A 21,289-nucleotide genomic window follows, 5' to 3' on the forward strand; every position below is an offset into this window, starting at 1 on the left:
GCATATGGCTCTCCACTAACCTGTGAGGTAAAATATGGAAACTGTGACACGACTTCTACCACCTCTATCATAATTAGTCTTTTTATTACTCTTCCGCATGTAAGATAACCCTTGATACTGATTTATTAGCAACAGCATAACGTTGTCTAAAGAATTCAGACACTTTTTTACTTTAAAAGTGGTGAAATCACAAGAAAATTCACACATTTTCATGTTTTTTTTACCATTCAAATCTGAGAATGGCTCTCAAAAAATAACATTAGAAAATATGAATTGTTTATGGCTCTCTGTGAAAAAGGTTCCTTACCCCTGCTCTAGAACTTTTCTAATGCATCCAAAACAAATTGAGGTGGTAGAATACGTGCGAACATGAAATTGATGACAAATTGGAATTTAACACTTATCGGTGTGCGAAAATCGAAAGCAATTGTAGTCCCGCTTTATGATGAAGGCACTTTTAGAGGAATAATATACCTTTACAACAGCTTGTAAATGTAAGTTTAAAACATGAGTTTATTTAGAATAATTTCATATTTTATTTGGTGTTTTGTTTTGGTAAGAAAAATGTGCATCAATGTAACAGGTTAATAGGCAATATCTTGGAATAATCCCACTCCCTATTAGTCTAATTGATCAAATAGGTGTGAAACACAGTCCACAATGGGCAAAGTGGGTGCATCTTTTCCTAACAACTGAAACAGCATGAACAGTTTGTCCAATGAGGTTTCTGATGTAACAAACAGCACCTGAGTGAGTGCTTTCAGCCAAAGCACTTTCTCTGTCTGTTCACTGCACATAACTGGAACACCAATTAACATACGTGAACTCCCGTCTCTGAACCTCTTTATTATCTTAAAGCTTGGCTGTTAGACGAAAAAAATTGCAATCACGATGCTGTCTAAAATTGTGCTACGTGTGTGTATACATGTTTAGTTGTGTGTTATTGTTTACCTTGTGCCTACACATGGGCCTGAAGATGGAAATTTGCCGGCGGGCACGAACTTACATATTTACATATATATCATTAACATGAATATGAATGTTAATTATTAATATTTGCTGTCAAATAAATCCATCAATCAATGACTGAAATCAACTGATTACATTTGTAAGAGAACAGATTGGTGAAATCGAGTCGTTTTCAATGGTGGATAGCAAAACCTACAACCACGTGGTCCTTTGTGGAATCAATTTTACATCTGTGAATTAGGGTCTAATACATATAAATCCCACCTGCTCCCTTTGATAGAAGGAAGTCCATAGCGGTATTCAGTAAACTGAGTGTATATTCCAAAAATACAGTAAAATTCTGAGGGTGTTGAATGATTACTACATTTTTTAGACTAAAGCACCAGATTATCAACGTGTCATCAATTATTATTATCTTATTTTTTTACTGATTAATTTCATTGTGTTTCATTCATAATTGTTTCTTGAACAATTTTTAGAATGACTCATTAAGGTCCTTAAGCACAACCAGAATTCATACATAAGGTACACTTGATAAGAAAAGTCAATTTAGAGGAAAAATAAATTTTAAGTCCAAAGAATATAGTGAAAATCCTTTAAAAGGGCTGGCCCTTCTGGTGGAATTGAATGACTTAATTTCCCACTATTCATTCCCAAGTTATAGTAGTGAATGATGAGTTAATTTCCAACCTATAGAACAAAAATGTTATTTAAAAAAAAAAATCTTAATACATAAAACGTTAACTGTTTCTTTTTTAATTAATCCAGTTTGACATCTCCTTTCAGCTTCCTCTTGACTCTTGAGTATGGGCTCAATGTGTCATCCATGATGAAGTCATACAGGACCTTTACCCACGATGTGTACTGAGGAAGGTCTTCATAATACTCTGCAGCTATTTTCTTCACCTGGCAAATAGGAAGAGAATAAATGACATTAAGAGCCCATAATTTTACCACTTTCCTGAAGGGCTCGTGCCCAATACTAATTAAATAAAGCAGAATGGAGTATAAATGGGAGAAAGTGGGAGCTGGCATTGATTATAATATAAATATAATATAAAAATAACTTACTTATAAGGAAGACAGACAGTTGCACAGGAATGCATGTGACATGAACAAAAGTATGGGGATTAAAGACATCGGCTAATGAGACAATGAATAACATGGTGAGACACAGCGAGCAAACACAAATAGGTGATTACAAAGGACAAGACACTAATTCCCAAAATCCACAGAGTGCAACTGCTCCGACCACTGAGCAAGTACATTGTCATTGTATTCACCACGAGTTATTCTATATTCAGCTGAACTGTGCATCCAACTTTCCTCTCCGACAAAAGTAGGTGACGTATTTTGATACATAGATCTTGTGTAAATTTTAATAAAATATAATAATAAAATAATCATAAAAATACAGTATTGTGGAATATAGAGGCGTCTCTTAGTCTTGATATCACTTACTGTGGCAGATAGCCAAATGTGTTCATGAGCCAGGGTTGGGCTGAACTTGAAGATATCAGACATTGCCGAAACGATGACAAAGGAGGGTAGATGTCCTTCACGTTATACATACACACAGCAACACGAATTAGAAATGTTGGTGACTTAGAAAGTTGTCAGTGAATTGAGCATCATAGCATGGCTTGACTTAGCATTCTTAACTTCTTGTGAGTGATTGAGTGACTACAGCTGTTGACTTCTCGCAGGCCATTTAAATAGGGCTCATTGGATGCAAACGCCCACAAAGGCTACAATGGGAAAATCAGAGGAGCTCAGCATAGATCTGAAAAAGTGAATCCTTGACTTGAACAATTCAGGAAAGTCACTTTAAGCCATTTCAAAGCAGCTGCAGTCCCAAGAGCAACAGTGTGGGCTATTGTTTGTAAGTATAAAGTGCATGGAACTGTTTTGTCACTGCCATGATCAGGAAGCAAATGCAAGCTATCACCTGCTGCTAAGAGAAAACTGGTCAGGAGGGTTAAGATTCAACCGAGCGAGAATCACCAAAAAGCAGATCTGCCAAGAATTAGAAGCTGCTGGATCACAGGTGTCAGTGTCCAGTCAAGTGTTTTGCATCTCCATGGACTGAGGCTGCCGTGCAAGAAGGAAGCCCTTGCTACAAAAGCGGCACCTTAAGGCTCGACTGAAGTTTGCTGCTAATCACATGGACAAAGATAAGACCTTCTGGGGGAAAGTTCTGTGGACAGACGAAACAAATATCAAGATGTTTGGCCACAATTTGGAGGAGAAAAGGTGAGGCCTTTAACCCCAAGTACGCCATGCCTACCGTCAAGCACGGTGGTGGGTAGTATTGTGCTGTGGAGCTTTTTTGCTGCCAATGGAACTGGTGCTTTACAGGGAGTAAATGGGATAATGGAGGATTACCTTCAAATTCTTCAAGATAACCTCAAGTCATCAGCCCGAAGATTGGATCTTGGGCGCAGTGAAAAGAGTTCCTTTATGTATGATATAAACCCCCCAAAAACAGGTTAGTGGGGGTTTTAGTCTAAATCCTTGCAGGGGAACATTACCACACATGAAGAGCATCTGACAATTCGTGTGAACTCTAGCACTTTCAGCTCATTTTTGAATGAGATTGTCCAGGAACGCTTCCTTCAAGCTTCGCTCGGTGCCGGTGCGCATTTCCGGATCACCGGATTCACCTCGCTATGGCTTAGTTGTCGCTGAAGGCTTACCAGGCATTTTCAGCAGCGATGTAAAGTCCAAACAAAGCAGGAATGGACTCAAAGTATTCTTTCTCCAGGAGGTGTAACGTACGCGATGCCAAACGCAACCTGCTGTAAACAAGAAAAGGTAAGGCGGCATGTTTTGCAGCTATTTATAGTTTTCGGGGTACCAATTATTCTATGCTATTAAGCTTCTTCGGGGCTAAGAGCCAACCACTTCCACAGCAAAGAAGCGGTACCCTGATTTCCGCCATTTTTCATGTCTTCCTGTTGCGAGTTTCACCGTGGATTTTGACATTTTTATAAACTTGTAATACTTCAGAAAAAATGCAATGTAGTGAAGCCGCAGAGTAAAGGATCACAGTAAAATATATTAATACACAATTATTTTCAGATGCTTGTAACTGTCGTATTTGATAAATACACTTCATGATAATTGTGCTTCTGTATTTTATGGTTGTAGGGGTTGTATTAAAGATCATGGAACAGATTATGCTAATTCATTGTAAAATATCTCTATTTCCAAAAAATCCAAGTTATGAAACCACTTCTAGAACATATTATTTCATAAGTAGAGGCACCGCTGGACTGTCATACAAATGTTATAATGCCATGGTTTGCATTGAAGAGAATTACATTTCAAAACCTATTATGTTGTTAAACACAGTCATTAAAATAATAAATGATTGTCCTCCTACAATAATGTGTTCTTTACCTTAGGAATAGAAGCTATTGAACAACAAAAGCAGCAAACAGAAAACAAACTTCACTAATATTAATTTTTCTTCTTGTGTCGACAGGCACAACTCAAGTCAACACAGTGAGTCGGAGATAGCCGACTATGCTGAAAATTGAAGTCCAGCTTTCTCCAGTGAAGAGAATATCTCAACAAATTTTGTAACATGGGATGCCACTTACTAGCACAATGAAATTACATTTCACACTTGAAACTCATGTAATGGTTCATTACTCCTATGTATGTATACATAATCCAATAAATCGCCATACTTTACAATAAGCGACAATGACTTGAAGACATCTGTGTGACAATATTTTATCAATTCTATGTACGAAGCCCTTAAAGTTTTAACTTTGGTCTACTAAACGCTACTTTTTTAAAAAAATACTGCACGAAGCACACTGATCAAATTGAGACAAATTTTGTCACAAAAGTATTGGTAGAGTAATTATGCTTTCCCGGCGGCTGAGTGGTTAGAACGTCGGTCTCACAGTGGAGGTCCTGGGTTCAAATTCACCTGTGTGGAGTTTGCATGTTCTCCCCAGGCCTGCCTGGGTTTTCTCTGGGTACTCAACCATGCAAGACATGCATGGGAGGCTCATTGGACACTGTAAATTGCTCCTAGGTACAAGTGTCCAATTCAGGGTATCCCCTGTCTCGTGCCTGAAGGCGGCTGGGATAGAATCCAGCACCCTCCCTGCGATCCTAGTGAGGATAAAGCAGATCAGGAAATTGTTTTCTCCTTTTTTTCTTTAAGAGTTAATCCAACAGTGTTCAATATGTCAATCGCGAACTACTAATCTATCCCCACGTTTGACTTGGTAGATGCCATGGCAGTAAGATTCCACTAATGAAATTGTAGTAAAATTTGAAATAGGACTTGAGCTGTCAGTCCCATCATGTGTCCAAGCACAATTACTACATGCCCACACTATGTTAAAAAAAGGAAGACCAGGCATGTCCAAACTATCCAGTAGTGTGTGCAGGTTTTTCCTCCAACGGATCCAGCACAAAACATTTAATCTATGAGGTTTCTTCTGAAACCAGGAGCACCAGTGTTAACAAATCCTCTTCTTCGGTTGGAACGAAAACCTGCACCCACAGTGGCCCTTGATGAAACCCATGAGGTAGAGGATACGACATTCTATTCTTTTCTCAAAATATCTAATGCAATCGGAAATTAATGAACTTCATAATGCCGTGTTATACTTTGTTGAGTCCTGTTGAAGTCTACTAAGTATTAAAAGATTTGAAGTCCTGTGATAAATCCCGAAGATTCCTTCCATTTCACTCAACAAATTGTGTTACATTTAATGCCTACTTATTTGCTTAAACATGCTGCAAATTCAAATTCATGATGTTATTCTAAAAACATTTAATCTGTTTAAAATTTTGTGCTGAAAACATGGGGCATGCTGAGAAAAAGTGAGTGCTGAATGACCCACTGAGTGACAGTAGCAAAGGGAATGAAAGCCGTCTGCACTGATTGAGCGTTTCTACAAAGGATAGTTTTGTAAACTTCAAGCAGAAGTAACCACTCTTTGCATGTGTTTTATGCCGGTTAATGGGACAGAATTTCTAACGTCTCTCGCCACGATGTCACCTCGTATCTGATGCACCTCCTCAACTCAGCTCCCTGTCGGTCAAACATATCTTGATTCCAATAGGTGTAAATTGACATTTGTTCCTTGATAAAAATATTTAAGCATTGATTCAAATGTGAATTTCTCATCTCATTTTCTGAACCGATTTATCCTCATTAGGGTCACAGGGGGTGCTGGAACCATTCTCAGCTGACTCCGGGCCAGAGTCGGTCGGGAGACATCCTGAATCGGTGGCCAGGCTATTCAATGTGAATTTATGTGTTGATTTCATTTAACATTTCATATATAAAACTAAAGCTGAAAATTTGCAATTGTGCAACGGAAAATGCACGACGCAAGATGCGCGTACAATACTACGTATTGATAATTCTAAAAGGATTTAAAAAGTTCAGCGTTCTACTGAAGTGAAAGACAGACATGCATTGCACTGCATTCTGACTTGAATGGTTTAACATGTACAATTGTGTTGACAGAGGAAACATGCTAAACACATTAGAATCAACGCAAGCAAGCACCATGAGTGTAATTGACAGGTGGCTTGTACACGCCTACTGAATCATAGCACTGAAATGACAAGTGCATTTAAAAAAAATCTATTTTGTATAATTTTTTTTAATTAATTCAAATGTTTTAACAACAGCCTCTACTTTGCCAATTCAACAATGTATTCATTTTCCCTTTGAGTTTACAGCATCTTTATAGGTGTTCTATCACTGGATATCATTGATCAAATTTAAGATTTTATTATCTTCATGGACGGTCGGGGCACTTCATGCGAACTTGGCTTCCACAAAACTCCAAACATACTTAGCTCTGACAATTGGTGAGGGTAAGATCTTCCTGGTTGTTGGGTTTATTCTGTATTAATATTATACATATATGTGTAGTAATTCATTTCTTTGTTAAATCATTAAAGTCTTTCTATTGTTCGGCTCGAGGTCATAAACTGCCGCTTAGTCAACTCTTACATGGACATATCCAAGGCAATGAGACGCCAAGGTCTAACAACAGATACGGATATCTGCCACTTCCATAACACTCGTGACACTTTGGGCTTCTTTATGTAATTGTTATATGATTGTTAGGTCAAATGAAGGCGCGATTGTTTTTATTCAAAATGCCTTAAAGCTGTACACGAAATACGGTTCGGGATGATACTTTTGAAGATATCCTCCATTAAGGTTCTTATCTGTGATCCAATCTATTTAATTAAATGTCAATAATTGAATAAGATGTCTGCCTGCAGTTTCTGATAATTACAAAGAAGGGTAATTATTAATGAACCTATCACTGGTATACTAACCATTGGTAGCCTACATCCTGGGATGCTGGGGAAGTCATGATGTTCATTGTGATATCCTACATTGAAGGTGAGCAGGTTGAGGGAGCCATAGTAGGAGTAGGTCTCATGACCCTTGAGGAACATGTAATGTTCAGCTATGAAGTGTCCAGATATGGGATGCAGACCCATGCCCAGCATGGAGCCCGCCAGCATGTACACTACAGGTTTCACTCCCCACAGCCAAAAGAGCAGAATGTCAAAGGTGAGTTGAAGAAAAACATTTGTCAGTTCCAACTGTGTAATAGGTTTAGGGTTGATACAAAGTGGCCGAATAGCATAAAAAAGCGGTTGAAGAATAATCCAGATAAACTTGCGGAAACGTGTGCAAAAAAACCAGCCTTCAAAATCAGTTGGAATGTCCACATCTACACCATCTCCTCCAAGGTATCGGTGATGGTCTAAATGATAGCGCTTGAATGAGGCAGAATAGGGTAACCCGATAGGAAGGTTGGCAAACATTGCAAAGTACCGGTTCCACATGGCTTTGTTGTTTCCAAAAGCGGTATTGTGGGAGATCTCATGTATAGCAAGAGTCATTGAATGGTTGATACAGCTCCCAAAGGCATAAGTCCAAAACAAAACCCATTTCCAGTCCATATCTTTGATGAAATAAAATGCTAAAAATTGTATAGTGACCATCACACAGACAATCCATTTAAGCCTTAAGTCAGGACCCATCAGAGACTTGATTTGTGGATATTTAGCTGTAGGAGGAAGAAAAAAATAGTTTCATTAAAAAAGCATACATTTAAATGAAATACATATTTTCAGAGTATTTTTAAGAGCAGGGATTCGCAACTAATGACAGAAAAGGCCGTAGTGAGTTCAGGTTTTCATTCCTACTGATCTAGAGGATGCTTTTTCCAATCTGGTATTTAATAAGTGTTTGTCCTGCTTGTTTCAGAAAAAAAATCTTACTGATTAAACTTTCTGTGCTGTAACAGTTGATGTGAAATTTTCACCCAGCATGAGCAGATTTGGTTACATGTTTTGCTTTAAAAGTAACTTACCTTCATAACATAATAACGAGTAATGTATTATACACAAAAGTTTGAAGTTTTCAAAAATGTGATCATTGTCGTGATATTTATCGAAATCGATAGATACAATTTAATTCAATCATGCTCTCAATTGTTGTCGTATCACCTAACCCTAGTGGTACACATACTTAAACATACGAAATATCCAGGATCCTAATGGAGGTCGATCGATATGGGATTTTTAGAGGTGGATAGTCCATCAAACATTTTTATTATATTTGAAATGTGAGGTAAATTTATCTTGAGATCCGAGGTAAATACGTTCCGGGACGGGGCTCGTATGTTGATTTACTCATATCTCAATTAAACTTTTCCCATAGAAATGAACTACAGTAATACAGAGCTGCCAAACACCGAAAATAGTATTTCATAATTGGTAAAGAGAATTTACAGATTTTGGGAGATTTTTCCTAGTGCCCAAGTTCTAATTTTAAAGTATTTTTTTGATAATTTTATCACTTATTTCAAAAAAAGCTGCAAACAACACAATGATTATTGAGAACATTGTTACACAAAACGTGTGAATAAAATCATGTCAAAATATTTGTGGCAATCAACATTTTCAATACAAAAATGAATAATGAAAGACCTACAAATTTTATACCACATGAAAATTTAATCATTTTTTCTTAGTTCTATTACATTTCTCAGTTGCACGCTTGGCCTCTTTTGACTCCTCCTTGAATATTTCTATTCATAGCAAGCTGCTCCTGCCAGTTGTATGTCCATCTTTAGCAAGCACAGAGCCTCAAGTGTGCTTGGTCCCATTGACATCCTGAAGTCTGTCCTGATCTTCCATCAGCACTAAAAACACACTCACATGTGGCATGGCTGTGGGGAATCAAAAGTATGCCCTGTGCAATCTTTGTTATGTTAGCATATTTTGGGTTTCCAGAGATGTCTTTAATTTGTCCAACTAGTCCCCATTGCACATCTGCTCTCTCCTGTACTGTAATGTCTCAACTTGCAGGCAGCTGAATTCTTCTTCCAAGGCATCAACCTTACAGTCAGGCTTCATGCATGGGAATCTGTTGATGAAGTAAGTACCTTACACTTGTGAAGGCACTCTTTTGATGATGTTGAGATCAGCTACTTCAGCATGTTTGAGCAATTTATTCTTCATTGGAAATTTTCCTTTTGCATATTTCCCTGCAGCTTTATAAAACTTTTTCACACTTCTTTTCTCAGGCATTTCCTGCTCATTCATGTACTGACAAACGTTCTCACCAATGCAAAGTCCTTCATAATTTCCCTTTATTTTTCCCGTATCTCAAATTCCTCGTATGTCGGGGAAGTCGTATGTCGAGATATTACTCTACTTTAGCGCTGTTGAATACTACTTATTATGGTGACAACACATTAACTGATTAATGATTACTAACTGTTGATTATCTATCTGGGGCGGCCCTGGTGGCGCCTGTGTCGAGTTTGCATGTTCTCCTCTGCATGGGCTTTCTCCGGGTACTCCGTTTTCCTTCCAAATTTCAAAAAAACATGCATCCCAGGCTTATTGGACACTTTAAAGTGCTCCTAGGTATGGGTGTGAATGTGCATGGTTGCCAGTCTCCTTGTGCCTTGTGATCAGCTGGGAAACGATTGGAGGTGTCCCCCGCCTCTGGCCCGGAGTCAGCTGGGGCTCCAGCTGTACTTATGCCGTACTTATGGCGTACTTATGGCGTACTTATGGCGTACTTATGGCGTACTTATGGCGTACTTATGGCGTACTTATGGCGTACTTATGGCGTACTTATGGCGTACTTATGGCGTACTTATGGCGTACTTATGGCGTACTTATGGCGTACTTATGGCGTACTTATGGCGTACTTATTATTCACTTATTTATTTATTACTTATTTGTCTCTCTTGTATTTGTGCACTTTATGGTGAAGCTTTAAATCTAATAATACTTGTAAAATGACAATACAAATAATTTAATTCAATTCAAAAATTGGACGATGTTGAATCTAGACAAATACATCTATAGTGATTTCTCTAAGGAAATTAATTAGTTCCATAACTTGTTTTGTAACTTTGATTTTTCATCAGAAGAGCAGCATTTTACATTGAATTAGCCAATTTTTTTCCACAATATTTAATACTAGCCACGAGATCCCCTTTAAAATTTTGTTGAAAAATATAATAATTTATTAATAAATACATGTGACTGGCTGGCCACGTATTCAAGGGGTCCCCTGCCTGGTGCCAAAAGCTAGCTGAAATAGGCTCCAGCACCCTCCACAACCATTCTCAGGATAAGCAGTTCTAAAATGTATCTCTCTCTTGTTGCTCACTCGCGTTCTCTCTTTTTCATATCACTCACAGGGATTAGCAAGAACAACAATTGAATCAACATTAGAACCAAGTTGCCCGGGAAAGTAAATCATGAGTGCCGACTTTCTGTTTTAGGATCAAATTAAAATGAAGAGTATAGGTGTATATTAAATTACCTGATTTTCTTCCTTTTAATTCTATACTTGTAATTTTAAATATATAAATCCATTTTTTTGTTTTTTGTTTAAAATCATTTTGTAAAATTTAAAAAAATATTTTAAAAAAACTAAAATAAACATTGTTTTAGATCTATAAAAACTGAATATTCAATGCTTTTAATCCAGTTGTTTTCATCCATTTTTTTTTTTAAATCTGAATATTATCGCTAAAATGGTCCGGCCCACATGAAATCGAATTGACGTTAACTCGGCCCGCCGAACCAAGTCTGACACCCCTGGTGTAGGTAATGATCCATTCAGAATGGCTGCCACCTGACGTAACCCGGATCACGTGATCGTAATTCTCCCTTTGTGTTAAGTTAAGGACTTTAAAGTTCTGTGGTAATTATTAGGCAGTAGCGAATGAGAGACGAATTAAGAACACTGAACAAACGAGATCTGGCCTCACTGTAAATTGGGTAAAGTGCAGTACATCTGACCATGAATACGTTAAAAGTTAGATCACGTCTGCAGCAACGGTTCTGTAACCGTTAACTAACATTGGCTATTAAAACCTTGTTCAAAATTGATGTTACTTAATGAACATTCATAATTAAAACAGTGCTACGGCGTCTGTGCTAGAGTAACACGATTTAGCCAACCTTGCGAAACTGAAAAGTTAACTCACCAAGGATCTCTTTCCTCCTCTCAGCGTGTGGTTGGTCCGTATACACCCATTCGTAGTCCTCACGTGTCACCCAATTCCCCATCTCAGAGAAATTAGTCTCAGGAATTTGCCCTAAAGATACGCGTTAAAAATTACTACCTTAAGAAATGGATGTCTTCCTCCGCTTTGCCTTCCACTTTCTACCAACGCCCTGTGACGTAACAGCCGTGTCACGTTCCTGTGAGTCAGAAGTTTAAAATAATAATACGGAAGCAGTCGGTCACGAGGTTTTTTTTTCATGATGGATAAAATACCAATCTGTTAGCTCAAAAGATAGGACATCAATTAATTATGAACGTTGAAGAATTATACTTTACCGACAAAAAATATTGATTTTAATTTGACAAAGAACTTCAAGTGTCCTGATTGAAATCAAACAGTGCTGTATTTAACCTTTTTAAATGTCATAAAATAAAATGAATGTAATGAATTGATTCAGTGAAAAATAATAATATACAGTCCTTGAAAGAAAGGTCCATTCAAAAATAAAACAATGTAAATTGTTTGGGAGCCCCCTGATAGTCTAGTGCAGGGGTGTCAAACTCCCTTTGGTCTGCGGGCCAAATACAGCTTAATTTGAGATCAAGTGGGACGGACCAGTCAACTCATTGCAAAATTACATAGAACTAACAATAAGCCCACTTGTTTCCTTTGTATTAGTCACTAATACTAATAATTAGTGCAATTAGTGCAAAGAATGAGTAATGATGGGTGATTTTTCCGGGAAAAGACAGCAATGAACGTCAATGGCGTACCGGCAAACATTGCCCGAAAATGGGGTAAAATCCAGCCGAAAACAGCATGTTGATTACATGCAAATACTGGAGCTTTTTAGACATCAGAACCAGGCCCGGAGTATCATTTCCCCGGGAAAAAGACAGCGATGAACGTTGATACGTCCATACACGAAATGGCAAAAATTACACTAAAATTGGGTAAAATCTACTTCCTAGCAGCATTTATTGATTAAATACAAATACTGGAGCTTTTCAGACGTTACAAGATCTGGCTGATTTCCCCGAGAAAAGATAGCGATGGATGTCAATGGTGAAACGGGAAAAAGTGCACTAAAATGGGGTCAAATCCACTTCCTAGCAGCATCTAGTGGTTAAATACAAACACTGGAGCTTTTTAGATATCAGAATTTGGCCCACAATTGAAATATTATTTAGGAATATAGCCATATTTTACTCACCAAAAATCCTTTTTAACTTAACTTAATATCCATCCGCCTTTCTTTCTGGTTTTATATCGTTTTTGTGTAAAGTCTGAAAAATGCAAAAGTAGCCGCAGAACCCTGCATCTCCTGCAGACCATGTTTTGCTCTTATTCTGAACATCTCTTAATGGAAGCACGCTCTTAGCTGCTAACTGTGAGCTTCAGACTCGCTGCAAAAGCAGGATTTCTCCTCTTACACACAGCTTTTCAGTCACAAATTCCTTGTTTTGCTTCGTTTACAAATGCCTCCCCAGAGAGGTAATTTAAGAAATGTCTGAATATTATATTTTGTCCATCAATACTTAACTAAATAATTCCAAATTGTCTGTTAGCTTCCTTTCATTGCTTTTCCACCCGGTTGCACTGCTTCCAGATGTGTTTTTATATTGACACATTTAACCAATCACATTTCAGCCATTATTTGTCGCCAAGGTCAGAAATATGCCCCAGGGCCTTCACAATCAGTGCTGCGGACTCTGCTGCATTAAACAAGCGTCGATAAGACTGTTGCTTTAACCAATCAGAATTCGATTTGGTGACACCAAGGTCATTTCACAGGCATGGGGATACGTCATCGCTGATTGCAGATTTGCTCACAAAGCTATTTTCCAGAAAAAATGGACATCATTAAGAAAGGGCGGTCAACTCCTAGCAAAGCTAGCAAGCCTGTTACAGTCGGGAAAATGTTGTGTCCGCCACTTTCAGTGCGCTAACGACGAGAGCTACCAAGCTGTATTTGGAGCGAGCTGCACAAGCAAATATATTGTTGTGTTGATTTAAAGCCATTTTCAAGATGGACTATGCCAGAAATACGACAGGACAGGCTCGACTTTCATCATTAGTTTCAATGGCGATAGAAAAGATGTAAGAAAGGAGGATGGATATTGTGTAGTTAAAAAGGATTTTTGGTGAGTAAAACATGCCTATATTTCTAAATAATATTTTAATTTTCTTAGATTATTTTTAATGTCGCAGCTGTAGATGCAGTAGTTTTTATTGTCATAAATTCAAGCGAGGGTTGGATTGAAGGCGTCGCCAGAAAATGCACGGACCGCCGCTGATTTTCACTGAGCAGTTTTTCAAATATTTACATTTTTTATTTATAAATTATATTGAGATATTAATAGCAATAGTCTTTGCATATGCCTGTAAATGTAATGTTTAATGAATACACTTCTTGATATTTGTACTTGTGTACTTGTATTTTCATATAGGCTCGAAAACATAGTATGGTATGTAGTAATAATAGAGGTAATCTTACTTGATGGTTTTTCAATTATCGCAGCCATGTCTGGTCTACATTACCCGCAAAAAAACTAGGGGTCAGGGTATTTACATTTTTAGATATAGCTGTAATATTTAATAAATATAGTTTGATCATTGTACTTGTATTTCTGTAGGCGCAAACACATGTACTACGCGGCTTTTCATTTCATTTTCTGGTCTAATAAACCCTGATTAGTCTATGCTAAAGCCACATTTAATTTTGACAACCAGGAATCCTTTGTCGCCATAAAGCAAGAAAAAATGCAACAAACGTGGAGAAGCAAGCAAAGACGGAGTAGAGTGCGCTAACAACCATTTTAATAAGCGTGTCAAGATTTTCAAAAAATAACAAGACTTTGAAATTAAATAACAGAATCAAACCTGACGGGGAGGACATCTGGCGCCGGGCCATGACAGGGACAGGTCATACCGAATAAAACAACATTACATCAATCCTTAACAGATAGTCCTGAGAATGAATATTGAATCCTGGGATCAAGCCTCACTGGGTGGATCTTGCATGTTCTCCGGGTACTCAAGTTTCTCCCATATTAAAGACCCCTGTGCTAAATCCTTTTAAGATACAATTTTGAAGAAACAAACATTGACCAGATTTAAGTAAAAACTTGGCAATTCTGTGCTAAACTTTTATAAATAATTTATAAGACTTATCTAATGAAAAATGCCCAACCACAATATAACATATGAATAAACAAACTCACATCAAGGGTAGTCTTATAACACTGATAATGAAATTTGCAAAAAAAAAATTATAAGGCGACTTTTAGTATCAATCTTAGGCTTGTCTGACATTTTTATCCAAACAGTGAAATAAATATATATAAACACACCCTTATTAATGATATAAAAATGGCATGAGGGGATGAAACAAGGGACAAAAAAGGAAAGAAGAGATCAAGCTAGATGTATGTTCAGTCGTTTTCACTGTCACATGACATGGGGAAGAAAAAGTAGAGATAAGTCATTTGAAACAGTGACAACTTGCAATGTTTCCAAGGAAGCACGTTTACGTTTCGGCTTGAACAGTTGCATTCCAACAAAAGTGAAGGAAAAAGTTAGTTGATTAGTCTGTTTTGGTATTTGTGCACATTCTAAGTTTCAGTACTTAAAAAAAAATTGAATTTGCTCTTTGTTTGCTGAAAAAGGCCACAGTCCAGCTTGTGGGAATAATGCAACTATACAGTTAATCTTTTTAAATTTAAACATACAAAATAAAATGTTCAGAGGTTCGTTAAAAGATGGTCTAAATGACAGTAGCTGTAACTTCAAACAATTCTGTCACGAACATGACCACTTTTGTTTTAAAAATGGTTTACAGCTCCCCTCCAATATATAGTGTCTCTGTGAATCAATTTGAAATAATCTGTAGTTTAAAACAGACAGTTTCTATAGCTTGTCCTTTATGCTCAAATGACTCACTTCTTAAAATTGACAAATTACATCACTTTCTAGACACTGAAAATAAAACAGAGATTAACTGAAAATAAAATATTTAAATAACGCAATATCTCAATCTTTGCTACACAAACGTTTTGACTTTCTTAAGAGGTCTAAACTTTCTCTGGTGCGTTTCAGTGATGGTGTTCCCTCAGAAGCCAATTCTCTAGCTGTAGAAGAGGCTTCTACCCTGCCACTTGCCAATCCCATGGCGGGAAGCCTGGAATCCGAAGACACAGCAGCATTGTTAGACGTGGAGGGAACAGATGTTCCAAGTGTAGACCCTCCCACAGTATTATTGTCAATTAGTTCACGTAGTTTGTGTTTCAGCTCGGCAAGACGGGCATTCTGTTCACCAATGACCTGTGTTTGTTCAAGCAATTTTTGCTCTTGGTCCTGCAACTGCTTCTGTTGTTCCAACTGCTTGATACGAATTTCTTGCATCTCCCGCCGTAGGACTGTCACTGATGCGCCATTGACCTTCACTTGCTGCTGCACCTTGGTCATATCGGAGCGTGATGGTGCGTTCTTGGCCAACAAAGACATGGTGGTAAGAGAACTAGATGGACTAGTCACTGAAAATAAATAAAAAATAAGTAATTACTCTCTAAGTATACCTTTATAAAAAATAGAGACAGACAGAGAAAATTAAGTAATTACTCTCTAAGTATACCTTTATAAAAAATAGAGACAGCGAGACAAAGAGAGAGACAGACAGACAGAGACACAGAGAGATAGAGAGACGGAGAGACAAAGAGAAAGAGAGACAGATAGACGGAGAGACAAAGAGAAAGAGAGACAGAGACAAAGAGACAAAGAGACACAGAAAAAGAGACTGAGTGAGAGAGACGGAGCGAGAGACAGAGCGAGAGACAGAGCGAGAGACTGAGCGAGAAAGACAGAACGAGAGAGACAGAGTGGGAGAGTGGGAGAGACAGAGCGGGAGAGACAGAGCGAGAGAGACAGATCAAGAGAGAGACAGAGCGAGAGAGAGACAGAGCGAGAGAGAGACAGAGCGAGAGAGAGACAGAGCGAGAGAGAGACAGAGCGAGGGAGACAGAGCGAGGGAGACCGAGCGAGAGAGAGAAAGAGCGAGAGAGAGACAGAGCGAGAGAGAGACAGAGCGAGAGAGAGACAGAGCGAGAGAGAGACAGAGCGAGAGAGAGACAGAGCGAGAGAGAGACAGAGCGAGGGAGACAGAGCGAGGGAGACAGAGCGAGAGAGACAGAGCGAGAGAGACAGAGCGAGACAGTCTCTTTTGTACTAGAGCTGAGTGACATTAGAAAAAAACTGACATTACTAAAATTTGGATGTTTGCAAGATGTTGCAGCATTAAAAATGGGAATTTTTCACCAGATGATCCCGTGGCCGGTCTACATGCCGAAAGACATTTAGCCAACTGACATCCGGACGACAGCCAACTCACCGAAAGACGATTTTTTTCCATTCACATGCATGGGAAATCACAACCCTGGACTCGGTTTAAACTTTCAAAGAGCTCCAGAATCTGTATTTAATCATTAAATGCTGTTTTCCACGTGATTTTATAACATTATAAATATTACATACATACAAAATATTCCTGAATACTCTTGTCATGGGAAGAGTATTCAGGAATATTTTTATTAAGCAGCAGCACCATATTTGAACTTGTAGTAGTTGTTAAATTGATAACTCTATAATTTACTTATGCTGTACTTATGCTGTACTTATGCTGTACTTATGCTGTACTTATGCTGTACTTATGCTGTACTTATGCTGTACTTATGCTGTACTTATGCTGTACTTATGCTGTACTTATGCTGTACTTATGCTGTACTTATGCTGTACTTATGCTGTACTTATGCTGTACTTATGCTGTACTTATGCTGTACTTATGCTGTACTTATGCTGTACTTATTTATTTATTATTTATTTGTCTCTGTTGTATTTGTTCACTTTATGGTGAAGCTTTAAATCTAATAATACTTGTAAAATGACAATAAAAATAATTTAATTCAATTCAAAAATTGGACGATGTCGAATCTACACAAATACATCTATACTGATACCTCTAAAGAAATTAATTAGTTCCATAACTTGTTTCGTAACTTCGATGTTCGAAATCCGCAATATAAGATAGGCTGCAGCAGTTTGTGTGAGCTATAAAAATATTGTATTTGCATACAACTTAAACCTGCTAACGTCTAACCATATTAGCCCAAAGTTTTGTTTACATTAACTCTGTCATGCATCACTGTTTTAGACATATTAACCCGAGTTCCTATTTAATGACTGACCTAGTGTTCAGTCAGAGAGAATTGCGAGGAAGGCAGGCTGTGAGTTTCACAGCTGTCAGAGCATTCTCCAACCATCCTGCAGTCCAGTAATAAACCTATTTCCTATTTGAATTTATCTCACTCTTTCTTAACCTGCTCCTGAAGTTGTATTTTGAGACCTATCAACTACGTAACAACATAAACTTTAAATTTACCTTAAATGAACTTAGCTTACAAAACTCACACCTTTAATACATTTAAAATGTTTAAAAAAAAAACATGAAAATAATTTTTTTTCTAAAAACAAATGACATTTACTCGCATATAAACTGCGTTTGTTGAACAAAAAAAGACTAAACCGAGGCTACAGCTTTATTGCGCATAAAAACACGACATGCAAAAAACTGCAAGTTGACGGCATCATGACACGCCGTCACGACAAAATGGCGCCGTTGGGTCATGACACGAAAGTGCCGCCACGTCATGATGTAGGCGAATGCGGCCGATACTTTTTCTTTTAAAATAGAGAAATGATAAACAGATAAAACTTTAACCAAATGTATTTTCACATCTAGGAATGAAATATAATGTACGTATCCTGCATAAAACGTGAAACAACCGACGTTCCCGTCAATTCTCCACAGCCATCTTACCTAGGTCTCGGGCAGCCATCTACTACCTTGGGCGCTGCTTTCTAAACCTACCGTATTTTCACGACTATAAAAGGCACATTTTCTCCAAAATAGCTTTATATATGGACCAATAATAAAATTGTTATCATGACAAAATAAAATAAATCAGCCGATAGGACAACTACGGCAAGCAGCCCCCGACTCTACTATTTTCCCATAGAAAAAGTATTGCGCAGTGACTGCGGGGATATATAGTTCTTTTGTCAATACACCAATGGATTGTGGCCTGGCAATCAGCATCAACACAGCTTTGCGAAGCATGGAAGGCAGCCTTGGAATAGTTACGCAAGCTACTAGCTAGCTACTATATGCGAATGGATTGTGACCTGGCGATCGGCATCACCACAGCTTTGCGAAGCATGTAAGACAGCCTTGGAATAGTTACGCTAGCTACTAGCTGCGAATGAGTTGTGGCCTGGCGATCGGCATCAACACAGCTTTGCGAAGCATGGAAGACAGCCTAGGAATAGTTACACTAGCTACTATTTGCGAATGGATTGTGGCTGCCTAGACGAACGTATAAAACTCAGCGTTTTCGATGACTAATCTGGAGAATTGTTCAATTCGATCACAGAAAATGAGGACTTTGATGGATTTGTGGGTGGTGTGAGTACATTGTAAAATGGCTAAATAAAATACAACGGAACTCAGTTTTGCTTCCGTTGCCTTTTTAAAAATGTGTTTTTAACATGTGGCTGTGGCGTGCATATTTAAGCCCGTGTATTTTTGCCATGCCTGTCTGCGTCTAAAAAAAACGGTGCGTCCTTTGTGTGTTTAAAAATAAAGAAATACCTCTCATTACCGGATTGTGGCTAAAAATATGATGCGCCGTATAGTCATGAAAATACGGTAGTTAAACATCACGGCCCATCGCCTGCCCCCGCGACACAATTTGTCCCACTGAAGGCTGCAGTTCAGGTTGAGGCCCTCGGCTACTACTTCCCCAGGCATAAAATAGTTTAAGCAGACAATGGGTAAAATAAAATGGAGGGTAGTTGTGAGACAGTGAATGAGATGGAGTGATCTTCTAAAGCGAGAATCAATGCATCCACGACAATATTTTCGAAATAAAATAACGGATACCGAATTTATGTACTTTTTGGGGCTTTTCGAAACTTGGATATTTTTCTTATCTCGGGGCAATCATTTGCATAGAAAAATATTTCATAACCTGGAAATTTTGCACCTAGAGGCTTTCGTAAGTAGAGGTATGACTGTATTGTGAAATGATTCTTGCTATAAAGCAGTGATTTTCAAACTTTTTTGGCCACCGCCCCCTTCACCGCCGGGCCAAAATGCCAACGCCCCCCTCTTTACCCCTTTCCAACGAACGCTAGAACGACTATATTGCTAAATGTCACAAGAATTGGTTGATTCTTCAATCACAAACAGTTTGAAGACTAAAAAAAACAATTTTAATAAACAAAAATGGTTATCATTTATTCTTCAATTACAACACCTTGAACTGAACTTGAAATAAATTGTAAAACTGAACGAGTAACCATTAACAACTGTCCTGCCTAATGAGATGGGTGGGCTTGGTGCATTGCAATCAGACTGTCAACATCAGGATGAAGGTGATGAGAAAATCGCGCACGTATAGTTGCTTTCTGGCAGCTATAAAAACTGACTTGCATGTGGAGAGAAGCTTAAATAAATAGAAGACAGGCGCCTCAGATATTATTCGCTAATTTCGTTTCTTGTAATAGACCAATGCGCAGTTCACCTCGAATCATAAAAATTGATAGCTGATGCATTAAGCCGGTCGCTGTGCGCATACGTCTGTGGTTAAGCGTTGCCGGCGCGCTATTGTGTGCTCCTCTGCGGCTGACTGGATGGTGGTGGTTTCCCCAGTCGCCTGCATCGACGATAAACTCGCGACAATTAGTGATATACGGTATATGCGCGCTGCTCGTGAGCGCTCGAGCAGACAACGTTTCTTGTTTCAATAAAGCTTGTTTTTTGTCGACTTTTTATTACAGACAATCAATTTTTCCAGTCTTTCTACAAACACCAACGTCACATTTTACTGTAATTGCTCCATCGCCCCCTTCACTATTTCAACGCCCCCCATTCGCCTGTTTATTCGTCAGCGCCCCCCTGAAAGTTCACACCACCCCCCGAGGGGCGGTACCGCCCACTTTGAAAACCACTGCTATAAAGGTTTATGCCTACGTGATTCAAGGTGCGCCGAGAGAGGGGCTTGATCATGTCAAATGGTTGCCGAAGACAATATTATGTCGGCTCAGAAAAAACTTTCTATCAAGGGCATTGGCAACTGGACAACTTTAAATGTTCCTACCAAGGATATTGGATACGTGTTTTAAGAGGATACAATTTTGAAGAGAAAGAGCCTGGATTGTTCCACATCTATTCAAGTATATGTAAAAAAAAAAAAAAAAAACAAAGACGGTGACAATTCTGCCGTGGGGCAATACCAAGTTGTCCTTCTTGTGGATTTACTTATACCGGAGATGCGATGGCACAGACTCCATGGTGTTTAGTATGTGGCATAAAGATCTCCACATACTCAAGTCCCGTATTTTCTCATATATTAGCCGCCTCCGCGTATAAGCCGCACCCTTAAAATTGCCTCTCTCTCTCTCCCTCTGGAAATCCGTGTAATTTTAGTACGATTAAACATATTTTAGTCATATTAAACCAATAGTTGTGTTACTTTGTTAATAGATGGCGAATTAGAAGAAATAAAACATGTTTATTTTGTCCACCTGTGTGAACACATGAAGAAACAAGCTACAGTGATCCCTCGCTACTTCGCGCTTCAGCTATCGTGTGCGCAGAGCTTCGCAGATTTTTTTTTGGGGGGGGGGGGGAATAAAGATATTAAATTACAATTATA

The 21,289-nt window shown here is 38.4% G+C and overlaps 2 protein-coding genes across 2 annotated transcripts in view; both read right to left on the reverse strand.

The window, feature by feature from the left end:
* Positions 1–495: 495 nt before the first annotated feature.
* Positions 496–11,715, reverse strand: degs1 (delta(4)-desaturase, sphingolipid 1). The gene is made up of 3 exons (XM_077729035.1): positions 11,499–11,715; positions 7,303–8,045; positions 496–1,875 (listed from the first exon to the last, which is right to left on the reverse strand). The coding sequence occupies exons 1-3, from the start codon at positions 11,578–11,580 to the stop codon at positions 1,729–1,731; spliced, it is 972 nt and encodes a 323-aa protein (XP_077585161.1). The 5' UTR covers positions 11,581–11,715; the 3' UTR covers positions 496–1,728.
* A 2,607-nt stretch (positions 11,716–14,322) lies between these two features.
* Positions 14,323–21,289, reverse strand: part of fbxo28 (F-box protein 28) — a 51,485-nt gene continuing 44,518 nt past the window's right edge. Inside the window, exon 5 of the mRNA XM_077729034.1 lies at positions 14,323–16,054. Within this exon, the coding sequence (XP_077585160.1) occupies positions 15,552–16,054 (503 nt within the window). The 3' untranslated portion in view covers positions 14,323–15,551. The remainder of the gene's footprint in view (positions 16,055–21,289) is intronic.

This window comes from Stigmatopora nigra, chromosome 12, assembly GCF_051989575.1.
Source record: "Stigmatopora nigra isolate UIUO_SnigA chromosome 12, RoL_Snig_1.1, whole genome shotgun sequence".
Classification (NCBI taxonomy): Eukaryota; Metazoa; Chordata; class Actinopteri; order Syngnathiformes; family Syngnathidae; genus Stigmatopora; species Stigmatopora nigra.